This window comes from Dipodomys ordii, unplaced genomic scaffold (genome assembly GCF_000151885.1).
Source record: "Dipodomys ordii isolate 6190 unplaced genomic scaffold, Dord_2.0 Scaffold186, whole genome shotgun sequence".
Taxonomy (NCBI): Eukaryota; Metazoa; Chordata; class Mammalia; order Rodentia; family Heteromyidae; genus Dipodomys; species Dipodomys ordii.
In genome coordinates, this window is record NW_012267402.1 from 1,516,041 (window position 1) to 1,540,221 (window position 24,181).

General features: G+C 37.0%; 1 protein-coding gene across 5 annotated transcripts in view; it reads left to right on the forward strand.

The window, feature by feature from the left end:
* The window catches only part of Ranbp2 (RAN binding protein 2), a 61,991-nt gene that overhangs the window by 11,762 nt on the left and 26,048 nt on the right, over window positions 1-24,181 (forward strand). For all 5 annotated transcript variants that reach the window (XM_013034274.1, XM_013034270.1, XM_013034272.1 and 2 more), the window contains exons 5-18: window positions 2,484-2,714; window positions 3,287-3,432; window positions 5,022-5,214; window positions 8,701-8,788; window positions 9,616-9,825; window positions 11,668-11,849; window positions 11,929-12,104; window positions 12,831-12,954; window positions 13,608-13,769; window positions 13,979-14,116; window positions 14,435-14,581; window positions 15,948-16,127; window positions 16,421-16,504; window positions 18,068-18,203. In XM_013034274.1, the coding sequence (XP_012889728.1) occupies window positions 2,484-2,714; window positions 3,287-3,432; window positions 5,022-5,214; window positions 8,701-8,788; window positions 9,616-9,825; window positions 11,668-11,849; window positions 11,929-12,104; window positions 12,831-12,954; window positions 13,608-13,769; window positions 13,979-14,116; window positions 14,435-14,581; window positions 15,948-16,127; window positions 16,421-16,504; window positions 18,068-18,203 (2,197 nt within the window). The remainder of the gene's footprint in view (window positions 1-2,483; window positions 2,715-3,286; window positions 3,433-5,021; window positions 5,215-8,700; window positions 8,789-9,615; window positions 9,826-11,667; window positions 11,850-11,928; window positions 12,105-12,830; window positions 12,955-13,607; window positions 13,770-13,978; window positions 14,117-14,434; window positions 14,582-15,947; window positions 16,128-16,420; window positions 16,505-18,067; window positions 18,204-24,181) is intronic.

Sequence of the window (24,181 nt, forward strand, 5' to 3'; positions counted from 1 at the left end):
GTGGGGCCTGAACTCTGGGCCTTGGCGCTGTCCCTCAGCTCTTCAGCTCAAGGCTAGCGCTCTACCACTTGAGCCACAGCGCCACTTCCGGCTTTTTTCTGTTTGCTTATGTGGTGCTGAGGAATCGAACCCAGGGTCTTGAGCATGCAAGGCAAGCGCTCTACCACTGAGCCACCTTCCCAGCCCCATGTTCTTGAACTTCTTTATGGTCAAGGCTAGCGCTTTTTCACTGGAGCCACAGCACTATTTCTGCCTTTTTATGTGTAGTTTATTGGAGGTTAAGAGTCTCACAGAGTTTCCTTCCTGGACTGGCTTTGAACTGTGATCCCCAGATCTCAGCCTCCTGAATAGCTAGGATGACAGATGTGAGCTACCAGCACCTGTTTATTTCTTTGTCAGTCATGAAACTTCAACATATGACATGGGCACTGTTCCTGAGATTTTGTGCTCAAGGTTAGTGCTTTACCACTTTGAGCCACAGCTCCATTTCTGATTTTCTGGTGTTTAATTGGAGAGTCTCTTCCTGCCTGGGATGGCTTTGAACTCTGATCCTCAGATCTTAGCTTCTTGAGTAGCTAGGATTACAGGTGTGAGCCCCCAGTGCCTAGCTTCTAATAGGATTTTTAAAACTTGTATTGTGGAGTTGATTTCATAATGGTATTTATTTACTACTTTAACATATAACGAAAGGCTAGGGCTTCTTTTGTAGATATGGAAAGGCCAAATACAAGTTTATGGACATGACACAGAAGGAGAGAGATTTTGGAGGGCAGTAGTGGGGATCTTGGTTTCTGCTAGGCAGAGAAAGCAGGGAGAAAATGAATATGATTAGGTAGTGTAGAATTTGATGGTTTCAGTGTCCCTAGTGAAGGATAAGTTGAGTTCTCCTTAGTTGATACTGAGGGTTAAAGGAAGTTATGGGACACGAGATATGAAACCAGCCTAACAGGCTTAAAAACTTAAGTCTGGGGGAGAAATTGAGTTGGTTAGAAGTGAAATAATGTTTTGTTTTAGGCAGTACCAGTTTGAAAGTGAAATCATCCTGGTGGTTGAGATTCCCAAAATTCCATATGTATTATCCCTAGTCATTCAACCTTTTGTTTGTAGGGGTAAGTAAAGGGATTTATAAGCAGCCAGTATTCATGAATATTAAGGATTATTGCATTTTAGCTTGATAGAGAGGCAGCAAACAATGTTTGTAACAGCTAATAAAAAATCGGTGATGTCAGTATACTGGAAGGATCTTTTTTTTTATTTGGTCGGTCCTGGGGCTTGAACTCTGGGCCTGGGTGTTGTCTGTCAACTCTTCAGCTCAAGGCTAGCGATCTACTACTTGAGCCACAGTGCCACTTCTGATTTTCTAGTGTTTTTTTTTTGAGATTATAGTTTCACAGATTTCCTACTTGGGCTGGCTTTGACCTGATCCTCAAATCTCCGCCTACCAAGTAGCTAGGATTACAGGTGTGGGTCAGGGGCCCAGCTTGGAGGGAACTTTTGGTGGTGGACTAGTATATAAGTGGCAGTGAGGGTTTGTAGACACCTACTGATAGAAAACTTGTGTGAATGGAAAATGGATGACTGAGTTTAGAGTAAAAGACAATGTCACTAAATATGAGGTGATTAAAGAACTGAGTAGCTAAGCTACTTGTATATCTTTAAATTGCTAATACTAGTAAGATTTGTTAGGGAAGATGAATAATTCCAATTGCTCCTTCAAATGTTTACAGTATGAATAGGAGAAATAGGAGGTAGCAATTGGGAATAAAAGGTGTCAAAAATCTAAGTGATGGTATGTGAAGAGAAAACTTTTATAGTAGAGGTAATAGAGGCTGTCATGACAAGGTTAGGAGGTAAAATGCTGAGAGAAAATGGTGAAGGTGGTAAAATAGTAGAATCAGGTGTGAGAGATTAAGTTGATTAAAGGGAGAGTCAGAATAATTTAAAGATACTCCATAGTGAAAATTGACTTGGGAGTCTTTGTGGTCTGGTGGCTGGAGTATACAGGAAGAACATGAGACAGTGTAGGTTTAGTAGTCTGTGGGAGGATATAAGCTACTAGTCTATTACAGTATTCCTAGATGCTTCTTTGTTCGTAATGTTAGGTAGGATAGTATGTTTGGTAATACTTCCCTAAAGCTAGTCACAGTGGAATAATTGCCCATGGGCAACTGCTGCTTAGAATTGTGCAAATGTGCCAGGCACTGGTGTCTCACACCTATAATCCTAGTTACTCAGGAGGCTAAGATCTGAGGACTGAAATTCAAAGCCAGCTTGGGAAACAAAGCCCCCTGAGACTCCTATCTCCAATAAACTACTCAGAAAAAGCTGGACATGGCAGTGTGTCTCAAGTGGTAGAGTACTAGCCTTGAGCAAAAGAAGCTCAGGGACAGTGCCCAGACCCTGAGTTCAAGACCCAGGACGGCACCAAAAAAGCAACAAAGTACAAATATTAAATAAATTAATGATTTTTTCCTCCCAAACAGGAACAGCTTTTAGATTGTACAGGTGAAGATGGATGGAATAAACTTTTTGATTTGATTCAGTCTGAACTTTATGCAAGACCCGATGATGTCCATGTGAATATCCGGCTAGTGGAACTATATCGTTCAAATAAGAGATTGAAGGATGCTGTAGCCCACTGCCATGAGGCAGAGAAAAACATAGCTTTGCGTTCCAGTTTAGAATGGAATTCATGTGTTGTACACGCTCTTAAGGTAAGTGACAGCTGTTTGAACTCTATAATCTATATAGACTATCTTTTTGTAGTTAAAAGTACTCTTCAACACTTAAATTTCTTTCATTTATGTGGAACAGCTATAAAGTTAAATTTTAACCAGGATCATTTAAACTTACAATGCATATATTGGGGATATATATAAATACATATGATAGATACTTTTTTTTTTGTGCCAGTCCTAGGGCTGGAACTCAGTGTCAGGGTGCTGTCCCTCATATTTTGTGCTCAAGTTTAACTCTACCAGTAGTTGAGCCACAGCTCTACTTCTCCACTTCTTTTTGGTGTTTTTAATCGGAGATAAAGAGTCTCACAGGCATTGAGCCATGATCCTCAGATCTTAGCCTCCTAGTAGCTAGGATTATAAGTGTTTGCCACTGGTTTCTACTTTGACAAATATGTATTCTTTAATTTTTATTTATAAGGCTAGTAAAAACCAATATAATTTCAAGTGTACTTGGAATAGGCCAAGAAATTTGAAGGCATACAATAGACAATTTCTTAAAATGTGGTAAGTTTTGTAACTTACTATTTTTTTTTTCTTCAAAATAGGAATATCTGGAGTCTTTACAATGTTTGGAGTCTGATAAAAGTAACTGGCGAGCAACAAATAAAGACTTACTTCTGGCCTATGCTAACCTTACTCTTCTAACACTTTCCACAAGAGATGTGCAGGAGAGTAGAGAATTATTAGAAAGGTATGTTGACAAAAAGGGAATTTTCCTTTTACAGTAATTGCTTTGTCAGTCATTATTTCAATTATGTACCCAAGAATTATCAATATAATGAAACATTTAGAGGAAATTGGATCTTCTTTCATGGGGATGTTAAAGTAGTTTTGGGTGAAGTTAGCCTAATAGTTAAATATTTGGTTTTGGCATGACTAATGAAGAAATAAATTGAAAGTGAGTATTCTAATTGCTATTCTGCTACTGCTTTTTACTTTCTTACTTTTTTAAAAGGGTAATCTTGAGTGAAAAATCAGGTACTAAGTTGTTCATATCTAGTCAGTTGGCTAAATTTGACTCTAGTAATATATTTGCTTACCATCACTACTGTTTCAGAAAACAGTTTTGATTTGGAAACAAAGTAACTCAAATATAATAAGCTTTCTTTTTTCTGCAACTTTAATTTTGGGAGCCAGTCTCTGTATTTTATGAAAATTGTATCCAATAAAAATATCACTTGGATTTGTTAGTAGTATATATTGTTAGAATAAGGGCTGGTAAGAGTTTATGGGCCAAAGGTGCCTGATTTTGTAACTAAAAGACTATTGGATCTTTTGAGGACTCACCAAGATCTTTGGGAGGGTGTTAATTAGTACTATTATAGTAGAAATTAAAGCAGAGAAAAATACTTGATTCATTAAGTAATGTAAACCATGACAATAGTTATATTGAAAGATATGTTACAAAAAATTAGAAGAGTGGCATTGTTTTGTGTTTTCATAATCTTTTTAATGCCTAGCTTATTTGAATGCTTCTAGATTTTCATTAATTTTGCCACTCAGTCTGTTAATCATGAAGTCTCCAGAAAATGCAGCTAGATATAAGCTAGATATAAGCAAGAAAAAGATGAAAAATTCCATATTATTATTATAAAATAAATTTAACTATGGATCCCCTAAAGAGGTCTCAGACTTTGGAGAAATCACCAAATTTTGTTCGTTAAACAAATCTGTTGTTTTCAAGTATTGTAAGCTACTTGATAATCATATTTATACTTGTTTATTTTTGCTTTTCTTACAAAGTGAAGATTCTGAGGATCATTGGAATTTAGAAATAATTAGAATATAGATTGTATACAATAGTAAGAAATACATAGTTTGACTCTGTAGCTCTATAAGGGAAAAAGAACAGTTATATTCTTGATAGCCAAATGCCTGTCAGTTATTAACAGTAATTTTTGAAATGGCACGTGTAAAGAATGAAGCCATATATATATACATCACGAAGAAATAAAATAATATCTTTATTTTATTCTGGTTTATTATGAAATATTCACCTAGTACCAGTAATCTTACTCAGCCTTTTCTATATAAGGCAGAAAAAAAATGTTCTGTAGTAAAATGTCATTGTAGAGATAAAGTTTGAAGTGTAGGGAGTATACAGGATTAAAAGTAAGTACTGAGTAGTTCATATGTTTTATCTACAAAATAGCAAACTAAGTAAATTAATCTTAGTTTACGTGTACATGATGAAGCTGGAAACTTTTCATTCTGAAATAATCAGTGATTATTCTCAATGTAGTATATATGAACTACCTGTTTAATATTTTAATATTACAGTTTTGATGGTGCTCTTCAGTCTGTGAAAGCTTCTGTGGGTGGGAATGATGAACTGTCAGCTACTTTCATAGAAATGAAAGGACATTTCTACATGCATGCTGGTTCTTTACTTTTGAAGATGGGTCAGCATAGTGATGTCCAGTGGCGAGCTCTCTGTGAGCTGGCTGCATTGTGCTATCTCATAGCCTTTCAGGTAAGCCTTTCTCAATTCTGGGTACAATTGACATTTCAATAAGGCACTGTATTTCTCATAGAGGTTTGCCTTAGTAGTAATGAAGATATGTGAGCAAACTTAAGAATTAAAGTTAAAAATAAGTTTCTGTGGGGCTGGGAACGTGGCTCAGTGGTAGAGCGCTTGCCTTGCATGCATGAGGCCCTGGGTTAGATTCCTCAGCACCACATAAGCAAAATGAAAAAAGCCGGAAGTGGTGCTGTGGCTCAAGTGGTAGAGCACTATCCTTGAGCTGAAGAGCTGAGGGACAGTGCCCAGGCCCAGAGTTCAGGCCCTACGACTGGACCCCCCCCCCAAAAAAAAAAAAGTTTCTGTGAGCTTTGTAATACTCCTGAATGGCCTATTGTGTGGGCTTCTGAGTTTAAGGTAATCTTGGCATTGGTGGCTCATGCTAGTAATCTTAACTGTTCAGGAGGCTGAAATCTGAGAATTGCAGTTCAAAGCCAGCCCAGGCAGGAAAATCCATGAAACTTTTATCTTCAATTAACCACCAGAAAACTGGATATGGAGCTCAAGCTCAAAGTAGTAGAGTGCTTACCTTGAGTTACAGAGCTCAACGACAATGCCCAGGGCTTGGGTTCAAGCTCCACGGCTGACAGCAACAAAAAAAATATTGTTAGCTTTAAAAAATGATTTTTTTCCCTTGAGAGAGGAAAGGAAAAGAAAATAATTCATTACTAGAGTTGCATCCTCCTTCTGGTTCATATTACAGTAGGCCCTTGATATCTGTAGGTATAGTGTTCTAAGGAGATGGCTGTGAAGAAATAACATAGATACTTAAAATTACAGAGTTCTAAAATGTATTGTAGATACTTGATTTATTTTTCCCATAGCGACACTGTTTCTGTTAATGACATTCTGCCTGCTTTTCAGCAGATGTAATAACCTTATTTTATTATTTCAGTTAAACATACAGCATCCCCATTTGGGTTTGAAAGCGTTGCCCTAACTTTTACCTTGTTTTGATACATACTATTTGCTTTTTTGAGAGACAGATTTTCATAAAATAAGGACAGGAAAACATTTAACAGATCACACAGATTTATTTATATTTATTTATTGTGAAAATACTGTACAGAGGGGTTACAATTATATGGGTAAGATAATGAGTACATTTCTTTTTTTGGGGGGGGTTCCGGTTGTGGGGCCTGAACTCTCGGCCTGGGCGCTGTCCCTCAGCTCTTCAGCTCAAGGCTGAAGAGAGGAGATGGGAAGGTATGGGAAGGGGAAACAGGAGATAACAATGCTTGATAAGAAATGTACTCATTACCTTGCCCATGTAATTGTAACCCCTCTGTACAGTATTTTCACAATTTAAAAAAAGAAAAAAATTTTTACCATTGGGTATTAACATGATTGTAATCACAAAAGGGAATTTGGCAGCATTATGGTATTTCAGGAGTAATGTCAAAGTCAATTATGGTAGGATTGTCACAACCAAAATTTCTTTGATTCTTACAGGGGTTTGAACCACACCCCCAGCTCAGCTCTTTTTGCTCTTATTTTTTGGATAGGAGCTTGTGTTTTTAATTTGGGGCCAGCCATGGACTACAGTTCTCTTACCTTTGCTTCCTGCTATCTTTTTTTGCTATGCTACTTAGGCAGTAGCATATATCAGCCATATAGGTAGAATAAATTACAAGATCAGCATGTCTCATAAATTTTAGAGCTCTTGCCAGGTTTCTAACCTTAACAATGATTGTACCACATTATGTTTCCACTGAAGTTAAGAAAGATGTAAGAGAGCTGGGAAGGTGGCTCAGTGGTAGAGCGCTTGCCTTGCATGCCAGAGGCCCTGGGTTTGATTCCACAGCACCACATAAACAAAAAGAAAAAAGCTGGAAGTGGCGCTGTGGTTCAAGTGGTAGAGCACTAGCCTTGAGCTGAAGAGCTGAGGGACAGCGCTCAGGCCCAGAGTTCAGGCCCCACTACCGGACCCCCCCTCCCCCCAAAAAAAGAAAGATGTAAGAGGAGCCTGTGCTATACCTTAATGGTAGAACTCATGCTTAGCATGATTGAAATCTGGGGTCCATTGCAGTATTACAAAAAAGGAAAGTAAACTGGGCACTAGGGACTCATGCCTATATTCCTAGCTATGCAAGAGGTTGAGATTTGAGACTTTTGGTTCAAAGACAGCCTGGGCGTGAAAGTCTATGAGACTCTAATCTCTAATTACCCTCCCCAAATCCAGAAGTGGAGCTATTGCTCAAGTGGCAGAGAGTGCTAGTCTTGAGCATGAAAGCTTAGTGACAGCATCCAGTTCAAGCCTCAGGACCAACACAGAAAAAAAGGAAAAATAATGAGGAATTTGACTATCTTAGGATATCTTCTACTATTTCTTGTTAAGTCACTGCCTGATACTGAATATTTTCAATGAGTAGTCTCTTCTTTTTAAGAAAGTAGAGTGCCTTCGACTATTTAATTCTTTGTGCTATATATAGTGTAAAAATATTGTGGGGCTGGGAAGGTGGCTCAGTGGTAGAGCGCTTGCCTTGCATTCATGAGGCCCTGGGTCCGATTCCTCAGCACCACATAAGCAAAAAAAAAGAGAAAAAAGCTGGAAGTAGTGCTGTGGCTCAAGTAGTAGAACGCTAGCCTTGAGCTGAAGAGCTGAGGGACAGCGCCCAGACCCTGAGTTCAGGCCCCACGACCGGACCCAAAAAAAAAAAAAACAAAAAAATATTCTTACATCTGTTACCTACAAGATAATTTTCTTAATACTTGAAAGCAGATGACATGTTCTTCACCATTCTACTTATTCACCATTCAGCTTCATAGGATATGCTTTAATGTCCATATAATGTCTTGGTTGTGCTTCTTTATTCTATTAATTTCCCCAGTCATCCATATACTTTGAAACTGTGCCCTCTCCTACAGTGTTATTTCCAGATAAGGTTTTACTAGGGCTGCTCACTAGTGTTATCTTTCCTGCTGTAGTTTATGCAAGGTAGAGAAGTAATGTAAATAAATTCTCCATTTTCCCAAATGAAATTTTTTGCAATGCCAGAGTTTGAACTCAAGGCCTCTCACTTACTTGGCTTATTTACTTTGCTGGTGTTCGACCATTTGAGCTACATCTCTGGCTTCCAGTTTGATGTTTTGGGCCTTTTTTCTTTTTCTTTTTTTTTTTTGAGATGTTGCCTGATCTGGCTTCAAACTTTGGTCCTCTAGATTTCATCTTTTTGAGTAGATAGAATTATAGGTGTAAGCCATTGGTGCCCAATGTAATTTAAATGTACTTTTTTAGAAAGTAATTTTTTTCCCAAGCATTCTTTGTAATGACTCTTTTATAGATTATTATTACTTGTTTTCCAGTTTTTTGCACTGTTTTCTAATTAAGTTTGATCATTACTTAACTATTCATTAGCAAAAATGTAATAGAAAGGACCATCACAGTTGTAGGAATGTGGATACCTCTGAATTAAGGATTTAATTTAAAATTACCAGGTTCCAAGACCAAAGGTTAAATTAATAAAAGGAGAAGCTGGACAAAATCTACTGGAAATGATGGCCTATGATCGCCTGAGCCAATCAGGTAATAGTAATGTTTAACTGATTTAATTTAAAAAAGAAAATTTCTTTATCATGAACAGCTTGAGATGTAATTAACATTTCACATAGTTCATTTCACCTATTTATCAGTTACTATCACAAATTAAGAACATTTTCATCACCCCATAGTGAAGTTCCAATGCTAATTGGTATTAGCAGTTATGTGCAATTTTTTGTAATCTCCTCAGACTCATGCAATCACCAGTCTACTTGCATCTCTTTGTCTATTCTGAATATTTCACATAAATGGAATCATATACTTAAGTTCTTTTGTGACTTGTTTCATTTCCTTAGCATATTTCTAGGTTCATCTGCTGTAACATGCAGTGATACTTTACCCAAGGAGTGTTTTAAAGTAGATTCTTCACTCCAATCTTAGGGAATAAGTTTTATTTCTGAAGCCCAGAAATAAAAGCTTCATAAAGGAGGACTCTAATCTGTGTTTAAAAAATTAGTGTGTAACATCAGAGAAGTAGAACTTAGCCCCACTGTTGTCCAAAAGGCCACTTAAGTCCCGTATTTTTCCTTGTGAAATGCAAATACTTAGGGTATTTTACATATACATTATATCATTTCTCTTTAACTTTTAGTAGAGATACTGTTAAACCTGTACTGCATTTATTTTCTATCTAAACATCCTTTTTCAGGTGTGATTTTTCTTTAAAATTTTTTTTTTTGTATTCTGGGAGGTAAGGTCTGAGTTAATCATATTATTTCCTTCTTGTTTAATTGTTGAAACAGTTGAAATGTTAGTAAATACAACCTGTACTTCACCATAAAATGATAAAAATAACTTCATTTATTTTTCAGGGCACATGTTACTAAACTTAAGTCGTGGCAAGCAAGATTTTTTAAAGGAAGTTGTGGAATCTTTTGCCAACAAAAGTGGCCAGTCTGCTCTGTATGATGCTTTGTTTTCTAGTCAGTCACTTAAGGATAATTCTTTCCTTGGTAGTGATGATATTGGAAACATTGATGTACAAGCACCAGAGCCCGATGACTTGGCTAGATATGATATTGGTAAGTTGAATCTTCCAAAGGAAATACTCTGCATCTTAATTCTCTTTTATGTTAGAAGAAAAATAAATTGCCCATAAGCTCACTACCTAGAAGTATTGATTAAAATTTTCCTGTATTCCTTTTTGGAGCTTTTTGAGGAGTGTGTTTATGGAGAGGGTTTGAGAGTATGGGTGTAGATAGCACATATTTTTCTTTATACTATATATTACTATTTACATGAATTACTCTCCCATAGTATATTTTGAAACTAATAAACCAGGCATGGGTGGCTCACACAAATAATCCTAGGTACCCAGGAGGCTGATCTCCTAAGGATCAAGATTTGAAACCAGCCTGGGCAGGAGAATCTGTGAGACTCTGACCTCTAACTAACCATCAAAAAGCCAGAAGTGGAGCTGTGGTTCAAATGGTAGAACGCCAACCTGAGTAAAAAAACTAAGCAAAATGGTGAAGCTCTGAGTTCAAGTTAACAGTACTGGCACAAACATTAAATAGGTAAATAAATTTTAGTGCAACATAACTCTTATGGATCATCCATAATTTGCTTACTGTTGTTGAGTATCTAAGTCTTCTTACTCTTAGAATAATACTTTGCTGATTTCTATCTAGGTGATTAGAGAGTTTGAACTTAATACTTACACTTAATCCATTTGCTTGTTCATGGCTTTATCTTTACCATTGGAATCATGTCTCCAGTCTAGCTTTTGTTGGTAAATTGGAGATGGAATCTCTTGGACTTTTCTATCTGGTTGGTGTTGAACTTTAGATCTCAGCTTCCTAAGTAGCCCGGATCACACACATGGGTCACTGGTGCCTTGCACGACTGTTAATATATATTTTAATACATATAACTAAATTGAATATAAATATGAATTTTAATATAAATATTTTAATATATACTCTTTAAAGTTTCTGTTTTTGGAAGCTCATAAGCTTTTCAGTATTGGATTTTAGTAGATCTCTTTACTAATGGATTAGTAGAGTGATATTCTGTTGTTTTGATTACTTTTTTTGAGGAAAATTCATTATTTTAATATTTTTTACTAGGTGTACATTCTTTGGTCCCCATCAGATTTGTTGATTCCTGTTGAGTCTCACTTCTTAAAATGGACTGAAAAATAACTTTTTATTATTATTTTTTTATTTGTTGTCCATCCTACACTCAGGGCCTGGACAATGTTCCTGTGCTTTTAGGCTACCACTTGAGCTACAGCTGTAATTCTGGGGGATAATTTTTTTGGTGATTAATTTGAACCACAGCCCATAGGTCTCAGCCTCCTGAGTAGTTAGGATTATAGGCATGAGCCATAGGTACCTGGCTAGGAAAAAAATTTTTTTTTTTGTCGGTCGTGGGGCCTGAACTCTGGGCCTGGGCGCTGTCCCTCAGCTCTTCAGCTCAAGGCCAGCACTGTACCACTGGAACCACAGCGCCACTTCTGGCCTTTTCTGCTTATGTGGTGCTGAGGAATTTAACCTAGGGCCTCATACATGCAAGGCAAAACACTCTACCATTGAGCCACCTTCTCAGTCCCCCCCATACCCCCAAAAAAATTCTTGACTGTAGCTGGTTTTATTAAAAGCCCTAGCTGTAAAGTGTGAATACATTTAATAAAAATTTGAGACTTTGCTTATTTTAATATTTCCCTTAGCTCTGATACAGCATATATTTACATGTGTTTGTATATATGCATGTTTATATACATATACTTACATATATATGTAACTAAACAATGTAAAGATTCATTTAATGTGTTTTAAAGTATTTTCTTTTGGCCAAACTAATGGTACAAAGAAAATTTCTCAAACCTGTACTGTGCTTTTCTTCCCTATTTTTGTTTTCAGGTGCCATTAGAGCACATAATGGTAGTCTTCAGCACCTTACTTGGCTTGGCTTACAGTGGAATTCACTGCCTACCTTACCTGCAATTCGAAAATGGCTAAAACAGCTTTTTCATCATTTGCCCCAGGAAACCTCAAGGCTTGAAACTAATGCACCTGAATCAATATGTATTTTAGATCTTGAAGTAAGCAAAAATTGTAACAAATTAGTTATTTTCAGTTTTGTTTAATTTTGTTTCCTAACTTAAAATTTTCTTTAAATAGGTATTTTTACTTGGAGTAATATACACTAGTCATTTGCAGTTAAAGGAGAAGTGTAATTCTCATCATAGCTCCTATCAGCCACTGTGTTTGCCACTCCCAGTGTGCAAACAGCTTTGTACAGAACGACAGAAATCCTGGTGGGATGCAGTTTGTACTCTAATTCACAGGAAAGCAATGTAAGTAGTAAAATAAAAGATAACTTCTTCAGGTTGTGTTGTAGCTTGCACTTATTCTATCTATACGGGAAGCAGCAATAATAATATTAAGATTCAAGGCCAGCCAGGGCAAACAAACCTTATTCTATCTTAAAGGATGACCAGACATGGTGGTACATTGTAATCCCAGCAACTTGAGATGCAAAGGTAGGATCATGGTCTGTGTCCAGCCTGATCAAAAAAATAGAGGACCTTATATGAAAAATGCCTCACATGTAAAAGAGTAAGGATGCTTAGAGGGACAGAATTTTGCACACTGAATGTTACTGCTATTACTTAATTGTACTAATTGTCCTGCTTGGAAAATTTACAGTTTAGGTAACATAAGTTTTATGGATCTTCATGGTCTTTTCTATGGTAAAATGAGATTTAGATGATTAGCTCTTTGACCAAATTGATCCTTTCAGAAAGGCAGATTTTGCCTGTCTGAAAATGTCAACTTTTAAAGAAATATATCAGGCTGCCTCCTTAGGGGCACAGCTCAAGAGGGAGCCTGATAGCTGAGCATGAGGCCTTTAGTTCAAAATCCCAGCATTGCCAAGATTAAAGAACAAACAACCCTTCTTTGACTTACAGCCTTGTTTTTTCAGAGATTTAACTCTTGTGAAGATTTGATTTGTCATGTTGACAGTTACATGTAGGTGTTAAACTGTGTCCTTAAAGCAATTTGATTAATACTGTTTTTAGACCCGGAACTTCAGCAAAATTGCGACTTCTGGTTCAGCATGAAATAAATACTCTAAGGGGACAGGAGAAACATGGCCTTCAACCTGCTTTGCTTGTATACTGGGCAAAATGCCTTCAGAAAACGGTAAGTTCATTATAAAGTAGAATCAGTTTTTAAAAGAACAAGCGCTTAATATTTAATAACCATAAAGTTATTTTGGCATCATGGTTTACATTTGTAATCGCAGCTATGTGGGAGGTACAAATTGGGAGGGTAGTAGTTTAAGGCTAGTTCCTGCAAAAAATAGACCCTTTCTCAATCCAAAAAGCAAGGCATGGTGACTCATACCTGTCATCTCAGCTCTGAGGGAGATATAGATAGGATCTCTATCTGAAGCTGGCTTCTCAGCAAAAACTGAAAATCCTGCCTGAGGAATGACAAAAGGAAAAAAATACTCAGGAATAATCTCAAGTGATTACTATTACTATTATTGTCCAGCCTGCAAAATTGACATGTTATATAGCATAACTCTTTGAAGGGGAGTCCCAGATCATGTTTATGAGACAAAAAGCATTTGATATAACTAATTAAATCTCTTTGGCTAAATTGTTTCAGAGAGGCAGATTTTGGTTGTCTGAAAATGGCAACTCCAGTATGTAGCTAATCAAACAAATGACTTGAGAGTCCATTTAGTTTTAACTTAAAATTTTAACTAGTTCTTAATATTTGTGAGTGAAAAATTTAAATCTTATTATATGTGTCCCTTAAGCTTGTATGCTTCTAACTTTCTATTTTAGGGTAGCAGTCTTAATTCTTTCTATGATCAACGGGAATATATAGGCAGGAGTGTTCATTATTGGAAGAAAGTTTTACCATTATTAAAGATAATCAAAAAGAAGAACAGTATTCCTGAACCTACTGATCCTCTGTTTAAACATTTCCATTGTGCAGACATTCAGGTAATGAAAAACCCTTCATGAATTATCTGCATGTACAGTTTATAAACAAAGAAGAGATGTTAACAGGTTAAATAAGTTGCATCACTACATCCCTTAAATGACACAAATATAACAGAAAAGAGTAATGAAATATTAATCTTTTTAGATTAATTGAAACTTAGTCATTTAGATTTAAATCACTTTGAGTAAAAATCACTAATATATTTTAGGCATCTGAAATTGATGAATATGAAGAAGATGCACATATAACTTTCGCTATACTGGATGCGGTTAATGGAAATGTAGAGGATGCTATGACCACTTTTGAATCTATTAAAAATGTTGTTTCTTACTGGAATCTTGCACTGGTAAGTGGATGTTGTACTTGAATTAAGAATGTTTCATGTGTGGGTACCAATGGCACACACTTGTAATCTTGGCTACTTGGAAAGCTAAGACCTGGAGGATCATGATTTAAAGCCAGCCCAGCTGAAAGTATTTGAATATTTCTAGTTAACCAGCAAAATGCTAGACTAGACACATGGCTCAAGTGGTAGAGCTCCGGACCTGCCTGAGCAAATAAGTCAAGCAAGGACTTACAGCCTTGAGCCCCTCGTATTGACATACATACACCCCAGAAAAGTTTTGTTTTGAAAATCGCACTGATAAAAGCTGTCTTTGTATAGATTTTTCACAGGAAAGCAGAAGACATTGAAAATGATGCCCTTTCTCCCGAAGAACAAGAAGAGTGCAAAAATTATCTGAGAAAGACCAGAGACTACCTAATAAAGATTTTAGATGATAGTGATTCAAATCTTTCAGTAGTCCAGAAAGTAAGTTGGCTGGTTGTTGTATATAGTATTGTTGGTAACTGGTAACAGATTTATTATTTAGCAATGCCTTATTAGGAGAGGTATAGAGGAGAGAGTGAGAAAGAGTATAAAACTACATTGTCTGGGCTGGGAAGGTGGCTCAGTGGTAGAGTGCTTGCCTCGCATGAATGAGGCCCTGGGTTCGATTCCTCAGCACCACATAAGCAGAAAAGGCCAGAAGTGGCGCTGTGGCTCAAGTGGTAGAGCGCTAGCCATGAGCTGAAGAGCTGAGGGACAGCGCCCAGGCCCAGAGTTCAAGCCCCATGACTGGCAAAAAAAAATAAATAAAAAAATAAAACTACATTGTCTTAGGTTTGATTTGTTTTCATACTTGGTAATGTGTTTCTTACAAAAATACTTGAAGAATTAGAAAATGTTTCTGAAGTAGACATACAGTTTTTTCTTATAGCCAAAATCATTTAGAGGGCTGGAAGTATGGTTGAGATGGTAGGATGCCTTCCTATGAAGCAGGAAGTCCTGAGTTAAAAAGCAAGCCAAACCACCACCAGTACCACAACAAAAAAACACTTAGAAAACTTAATAATTTGCTCATGTGGAAAAGCATGTCAGGTTTATATACCTCTACTGTTAAGGTTTACAGAAGCAACATTGATTTTAGAGTCAGAAGACTAGAGTATACATAGTTTACATGTATTTTTTAAAGTAAAGTATTTCAGGGAGAAATCCAATTCAGATATAGAAAGAGGAGGCTATCACAATAGAAGAAAGAAGAAACAAGTTTGGGTATGGTAATATAAGTGGTGGGAGTAATTTGAATACTAATTTATTCTCATTTCACAAAGATCTTATGCAGTTGCTTACTCAACTATACACGGTATATTCTCTAGGAATGTCTAAGAAAATAGCTTGGTGCTGGTGGCACACACTTGTAATCCTAGCTGCTCGGGAGGTTGAAATGAGGATGGAGATTCGAAGCCAACTTAGGGAGAAAAAAATGAGAGACACTCATCTCTAGTTAGCAAGCAAAAAGCCAGAAGTGAAACTGACTCAGATGGTGAGAGTGCCAGCCTTGAGTGAAAAAGCTAAGTGAGAGAGTGAGGCCCTGAGTTCGTCTTAGTACTGGCAGGTACATAAACTAGAAAATGTAGCTGCGTGTGGTATACTGCTTTAATACCAGCACAGCACTAGGAGGCTGAATTGGAAGGACTGAGAGTTTTAAGGCCAGCTTGAGCTACATGGCTGTTTCCGAAAAGAACAAAAAAAGCAAAGAAAATGCAAACCAATTATTAAAATAGAATCATTGTATTTATTTTGGATTCTTAAATTTTACAAACTAAAACCTTTGACTAATGCCTTTTGTTTTTAGTTGCCTGTGCCCTTGGAGTCTGTTAAAGAGATGCTTAACTCGGTCATGCAGGAACTTGAAGACTATAGTGAAGGAGGTCCTCTTTATAAAAATGGTTGTTTACGAAATACAGATTTAGAAATTAAACATTCTACACCATCTCCTACCAAGTATTCTCTGTCACCAAGTAAAAGTTACAAAGTAAGTTGGAAACAGATGAATCAGAATTGAGTGCCAGTAGCTCATGGGTATAATCGTAGCTATTCAGGAGGTTGAGATCTGACGATCTTGAGTTTCATGCGAGCCTGGGTAGTAAAGTCCGTTAGACTCCCTAATTAACATGCAAAAAGTGGAGTTGCAATTCAGGGATGGTGCCCAGGCCTTGAGTTCAAGCCCCAGTACTGGCAAAAAACAAAAAAAATGAATTGGTACATTATAGAATGTATTTTTTTCTAAATGTCTTAAGTACTGTTTTATTATTGTTACATTTTTAGTATTCTCCCAAAACACCACCCCGATGGGCAGAAGATCAAAATTCTTTACTAAAAATGATTTGCCAACAAGTAGAAGCCATTAAGGTAAGCCACTTTATTGAATATTCTTATTCAAAGATTGTTCCCTTAGCACTTCCTTACTTTCTTAAAGGTGGTTAATTTATCCCTTGCTATCAATATAAGAATGATCATGCCATGTTTTTCATACATTTCTTTTCACCTTTACCATATTTTTGGAATTATCTCTTATGTTTGCCTCCTCCCAAATGTGAGTTCTTCAAAAATATTTTTACCCAGAACACCTCAGGAGATTCTCAAGAGATTGAATTAAAATATTGAAATATACTAATTGTACCTTATTCTTAGCGTGGCTGTGGGTGAAGTATTAAATTTATGTCTAGGAATTGAAAAATGTTCTAACCTTCAAAAGTTTATTGTTTCAATTTCTTAAAATGATTTTGTCTGAATTTTAATTATGTAAGAAAATTAGTCTTGTATATATAACTTTTATACTGTAGCACTTTCAGGGCCTTTCTTTGGAATTGGAAGTACGAATAGATATGTTTTCATGTTCATTGTCAAGAACTAAATTACTCATACTTCTGAAGTTATACCAAGGAAATTCTGGTTTGTGGTGATTACTATGGTGAATTCAGCAGTGTATGGCTAAAAATATATTTTGATGAACTTTTGAATTTATAATAGATTTATATGCTCACTTTGTGTAACCTGTAATATTGCCTAAGTACTTAGCATATAGGTTTTAGAGATGTAAATGAGCCTTGAAAGCCTGGAGCTATTATGGATTTCATCCCTGATTAATGATTTTGTTCCAGTTGTTTTTTTATTTTTCTTTTCTTTTTTTTCCCCCCGACCAAAATCTTTTATATAGTATGTAGTTAAAGTGAATTGTGCTTGGCACAGTGTTTCTCTTTCCCACAGTGGAATTGTGGACAAGCTTAGCAACTCTTTTCTTCTTTCTTGTTATCTATAAAGTAAGAAAATTTGAAGTCAATTTTTTTTTTTTTTGCCAGTTTTGGGGCTTGAACCCACGGCCTGGGCACTGTTCTTGAGCTTCTTTTGCTCAAGGCAAGTGCTCTACCACTTGAGCTATAGTGCCACTTCCAGCTTTTTTCTGTTTATGTGACACTGAGGAATCAAACTCAGGGCTTCATGCATGCTAGGCAAGCAATCTAGCACTAAGCCACATTCCCAGCCCCTGAGGTAAAATTTTACAACATTTTTCAGTTTGAATCTTTAAAATTATGATTATAGCCCAGATTACAGATTCAAAGCTATTGACAAGATACCATTAATGACTAATAAAGATTAAGCAAGTATAGAGTGGAAATGGAGATGAGATTTTAGGAGCTATCTAGTTTTTAGGTTAGAATTGGTGAATAACCACCACCTCTGACCACACCACCAGACACAACTACCTTTCCCTTTCTCTCTCCCTCTCCTTCTCTTTGTCTTTCTCTGTCTCTCTCTGTGTCTCTGTCTCTGCCTCTCTGCCTCTCTGTCTTTTAAAGAATTGGTGAATAACATTGCTAGATGCTACTAAGGAATAGAGAAATAGTTTTATTTTCTCCGATACTGTTTCTGATATGTTATTAAATGTTTAATATTATTTTGTTGTTCCAACAGAAAGAAATGCAGGAATTGAAACTAAATAGCAGTAATTCGGCATCTCCTCATCGTTGGCCCACAGAGAATTATGGACCAGATTCAGTGCCTGATGGATATCAAGGGTCTCAGTCTTTTCATGGAGCTCCTCTAACAGGTGAATTAGCAACAGATCTTCCCCCAAATACAGTGAAATTACTCTCCCTTTTTCTTCCTCATGTAAATAAATAACTTGTGAAATCAGCTTCTGTCTTTCTCTCTCCCCTTCTCCCTCCCGCCCTCCCCCCCCTCTTTCTTTCTCTTTCTCTCTCTCTTTTTGGTACGAGTAGTGGGACTTGAATTCAGAACCTGTGCTTGGCTTTGTCACTGAAGGCTGGTGCTCTAACACTTAAAACACCATCTCTACTTCTAACTTTCTGCTAGTTAATTGGAGATAAGAGTCTCTTGGAATTTTATCCCAGAGACTTTGCTTTGAACCTTGATCCTCAGATTTAAGCCTCTTGAGTTCTAATAGCCACTGGCATCTGGCTGAAATCACTTTCTCTATGTTTTTTATACACATGCCAATATCTGTATACTTTTTTTTTTTTTTTTTTGCCTAGTCCTGGGGCCTGAACTCAGGGCCTGGGCATTGTCCCCAGAGCTTTTTTTGGTCAAGGTTAGCACTCTATCACTTGAGCCACAGTTTTTTGTGTTTATGTGGCACTGAGGAATTGAATCCAGGACTTTGCATGCTAGGCAAGCATTCTACCACTAAGCCACAACCAGTCCTCTGAAGTGTCTTTAAAGTACATTTCAGATGAGCTGAGTCTGAAATGGAATTGTCCTTTAAATTGAAACATTAGCCAATATATTATCCTAATTAAGAGCTTAAATCACTGGAAGAGTAATTTTATTGAGTATATGCAGTACTGTACTAGTTAATCTTACTTGAAATATCAGAAGGAAAAAAAGCATGAGGTTTTTTTTTTTTTAGTTGTGAAAATACTGTACAGAGCGGTTACAATTACATGGGCAAGGTAATGAGTGCATTTCTTATCAAACATTGTTGCCTCCTCTGTTTCCCCTTCCCATCCCCTCCATTCCCCCCCCACCAAAAGTTGTAAAGTTTGTTTATCGACATAATGTCTTATATATCTCATTGTTGCAATGGGTCCACCTGTATCCCTATTTAAACAATTTGTTTTTTCCCTTCCCCTCCACAAATTATACCAACATCAAATACAATGAAAGCAGGGGTTATACTGTGGGGGAGGAACATACAAAGCAACAAAGAAATCATGTTGTAAATACGTTAGAAATAATTGCAAGAAAGAAAAAAACATCTGAATACTTAGAATGGAAGAAAGAGCCTCTTTAGTAAATGGTGCTGGCAAAATTGGTTAATCACTTGTAGAAAACTAAAGCTAGAACCTTATATATCTCCCTGCACCAGAATCAACTCCAAATGGATCAAAGACCTTGGAGTCAAAGCAGACACTCTGAAAATATTACAGGAAGGAATAGGAGAAACCCTAGGTCTCCTTGGTACAGGCCAAAATTTTCTTAATAGAGACCCAGAAACACAACAAATGGACAAATGGGATTGCATGAAATTGCAGAGCTTCTGCATGGCAAAGGACATAACTCCCAAGATCAATAGAAAGCCCACGGATTGGGGCTGGGAGGTGGCTCAGTGGTAGAGTGCTTGTCTTGCATGCATGAGGCCCTGGGTTTGATTCCTCAGCACCACATAAGCAAAAAAAAAAAGCCGGAAGTGGCGCCGTGACTCAAGTGGTAGTGCGCTAGCCTTGAGCTGAAGAGCTGAGGGACAGCGCCTAGGCTCAGAGTTCAGGACCCAGGACTGGACCCCCCCCCCCCCCCCAAAAAAAAAAAAAAGCCCACGGATTGGGAGAAGATCTTCACTAGTCATACAACAGACAAGGGCCTCATATCTAAAATATACCTGGAACGCAAAAAATTAAATCCCCCAACCACAAATCCTCAAAGAAACAGTTGCTCAATAAATAAGTGGACTAAAGACTTACCGAGAAACTTCTCTGAAGAGGAAAGAAGGATGACCAATAGACACATGAAAAAAAATGCTCAACCTCCCTAGCCATAAAAGAAATGTAAATCAAAACAGCATTGAGATTCCACCTCACCCCAGTTAGAGTGGCTATAATCAAGAACTCTAATAACAAAAGCATGAGTTTTCAAGTTGTACTAGATACGTAATTTTACCTAAAAATGAAGGTAATCTTGCCTCACCTAATTGCTATGAGTGAATTTGTAGATAGGTGTGGGAATGTTTTAGTATTTATTACAGTACACCTAATGAATCAAGGTTGCTAGCAGGGTTTATGTGGGTTGAGTCTATGCAGAAGTGTTTGAGTATGTTATTTAATTACAATAACTCAGGGTGGTAAGTACCATTATTAGTTTGAATTTTATAGATGAGGAAAGGGGAATTTTATAGATGACGAAAGGGGTTAAGGGTTAGATAACTTTAGGCTTATAGGTGTGGCTCAAAAGCACTTGTCTAGTAAGCATGAATTTAAAAAGATAAGGTTAGGTAATGTATTTGTTACTGTTTTATAACTAGTATTGGTAGTTGGGATTCAAACTCTATTAGTCTTTAAAGCTACTTGCCTGTATGATACATTGTCCCCAAGTGGCCAGAAATAATGATAATATATATAAAACAAATTTCTTTTCCATGAAATAATACAGGTAGAGCATCGGCTACTCTGATAACCTGAGATTTGAAATCTTCCCAACCTGAAATGCTTTCATGATGCCACAAGTGGAAAATCTTAACCTTTATATAAAATGTTAGTTAAAATATATGTGTACTAAAAATACTATGTAAAATTACTTTTAGCTTAAGGTCAGGCATAGTAATGCACACTTCTAATCCCAGTGCTTGGGGAGCTGTGTGGGAAGATTGTGAGTTTGAGGACAGACTGTGCTATGTAACAAGACCTTTCTAAAATGAAAAAAAGCTTTCAGGTTGTGTATCTAAGGCTACACAAATGCTACATGAATGAATTTTGTGTTTTCATATGGCCCACTCCCAAGACATCTCATGTACATGCAAATATTCTGAAATCATAACATTTCTGTACCCAAGAATGACAAGATCTTGCTTAAATGGGTACCTTTGTGTGCTACATCATAGGACCATTCTTAAAACAACTCTGTTGTCCTCTTGTGACAAAGTCTTTTTAATACCATTTTGGTGAAGTCAAACTTACTAAATGTCATAGTCATAAATGTGTATGTTCAAAATTCAGGCCTTGCTTAATTAAAACTACTGTGCATTTTCTGGAGCTTGTGTAGAGGACAAATAGACTAGCTTACTAGTGCTTACTAGTGCTTTTTTTTTTTTTTTAAACTGTATTTGTTTTGTCTTTTCTTCTTTGGTACTGGGGATCGAACCCAGGATGTTGCACTTGCTAGACAAGCGCTTTGCCACTGAGCTACATCCCAGCCCTGTTTTTGTTTTTTTTTAAAGTGCCTAGAAAATGTCATTTGGCACCTCTTGGCTCACAATTTTCATTTCTTCTGTGTATAGGCATAAAGTCTTTTGCTTGTTGTGTTAATATAGAAGCACAGTATTCACAGTGTCTCATTTTATTCTTGGAATTATGTAAAGAGCAGCATATCCTCATTTACAGTTGAGAAGACTGGAAACTCCAAACAGCTTTAGTGATAGGATCACAAAATAACTTAGTAACTTTGTAGTACTGAAAGGAAAGACAGCTTAAGTCTCTTTAATTTTTGTTCTTGTGTTTTTATAAACACAGGTAAGTTCATAGTAAATACTCAAATGTTGGACAATGCTTTTATCTTTGCTTAACATCAGATATTTTTATGAGGTTGTTACTATGGTGTGTATAGATGAATTATTCTGCTTTATAATGTAAGCATATAAATGTTCTGAGACTAAAAATTAACTCTCTGAAGATGCTTTTAATGAATATATGGTATGCACTCATGTGGAAGAACTGTCAGTTCTTTTTTTTCGGGGATTTAACTCAGTGCCTAGGCTCAGGGACACCTGAGTCATTTTGTACTCAAGGGTAGTGCTCTACTACTTGAGCCACAGTGCCATTTCCAAGTACTGTCAATTCTGTTATTCCCTTATTTTTGATTCTAATATTCCTATTATAAGTTATTCTGTGAACATACGTCTAGATTTCAGGCATCTTATTTTATTACTTTGCCTTACTTATTACATTATCTTATTTTTTTGTGTTGCTATATAGTGAGTACTACTAAGCTATACTCAGAGCCCCATTGTGCATTTAAAAAATAATTGAGTCTTCACTTTCATTTAGTAATCTGATAGTGCCATCTTTGTACTTTTGCTTCGTATTGACTGTTTAACCATTTGTAAGAACAAAAATGCTGTTTTTATTTTTGTATATATAGTATGGGTAACACTATAATCTCTTACATTTATTCTGAAGTGTTCATGTAGTGGTGTTTTTTATTAGATTTTTATAAGTAGAGAACTCTTAAGAACTTTTTCCTCCTTAGTGCATTACTAGTCACTGATAAAGTGACTTTAAGATTATAGGCACCAGCTTATTCTAGGTTTTATGCCTATTTCTTCCTCATAATAATTCTAAACTGACTCTTCTTAACAGGTTTTTCCATTAGGTTTCCAAATTCAGACTTGGGCTTTTTCAAGTACTTTTGCAGAATGGATTGTTTGATATGTCTTAAGTCACAATTCCATTTCTTCTTTCAAATATAGACATAAAAGGTCTTTTGATTGTTTTCTGATAAAACTCATAAAGCATATATATGCCTGCATAAAAGGTATGATTACCTTTTAGTTATTTGATTTCTGGATAAAACAGGTTGAACACATATTGAACATCAACCTTGGGAGAGAGAATGTATTTTAAGCCAAGGAACTATGTTACATGTGAGACTCTTTTTATTAGTTTGTCAGATCTTTCCAATATAAACATTATTTGTAAGTTGAGTTTACAAAATGAATCCTTTGGGCTGGGAAGGTGGCTTAGTGGTAGAGTGCTTGCCTTGCATGCATGAGGCCCTGGGTTCGATTCCTCAGCACCACATAAGCAGAAAAAAAAAGCCGGAAGTGGCGCTGTGGCTGAAGTGGTAGAGTGCTAGCCTTGAGCTGAAGAGCTGAGGGACAGCTCTCAGGCCCTGAGTTCAGGCCCCATGACTGGACCCAAAACAAAATGAATCCTTTCTTGGAGTTTTTTTTTTTTTTTTTTTGTCGGTCGTGGGGCTTGAACTCTGGGCTTGGGTGCTGTCCTTGCTCTTCAGCTCAAGGCAAGCACTCTACTGCTTGAGCCACAGTGCCACTTCTGGTTTTCTGGTGGTTTATTGGAGATAAGAGTTTCACGGACTTTCCTGCCTGAGCTGTCTTTGACCCGCGATCCCCAGATCTCAGTCTCCTGAGTAGCTAGGACTACAGGCGCCTGGCAAAAGTGAGAGAATGTATTTTGTTTTGTTTTTTATTGCTTGTGGGGCTTGAACTCTGGGGCCTGGGTGCTGTCCCTCAGCTCTTCAGCTCAAGGCTAGCGCTACCACTTGAGCCACAGTACCACTTCAGTCTTTTTCTGCTGATGTAGTGCTGAGGAATCAAACCCAGGGCCTCATGCATGCAAGGCAACCACTCTACAACTGAGCCACCTTCCCAGCACCTTCTTGGAGTTTTTTGAGACTGGCTTTATGACCTTGAGCGCATAAGGTAGATTGGTTCTTTTTTTTTTTTTGGGTCCGGTCGTGGGGCCAGCTCAAGGCTAGCGCTCTACCACTTAAGCCACAATGCCACTTCCGGCTTTTTTTCTCTTTGCTTATGTGGTGCTGAGGAATCGAACCAGGGCCTCATGCATGCAAGGCAAGCACTCTACCACTGAGCCACCTTCCCAGCCCCGGTAGATTGGTTCTTAAATCCTTTGTTACTTGTATTTTCATTATTTCTAATGTTGAATGTGATCTTACTTTTACATCTTTTTTATCTTTTTTGGAAGATTGGAAATTCTACTCCCTTCTCCTTTCCTTTCTAAATAATTGTTAAGTGCTTGTTCTTTACCATAGCAGTGCTACTTTCTTGATTTTTGTGCCATATTTACCAGTTTTTTTCTTCTGTTTTATCACTTGATGTCC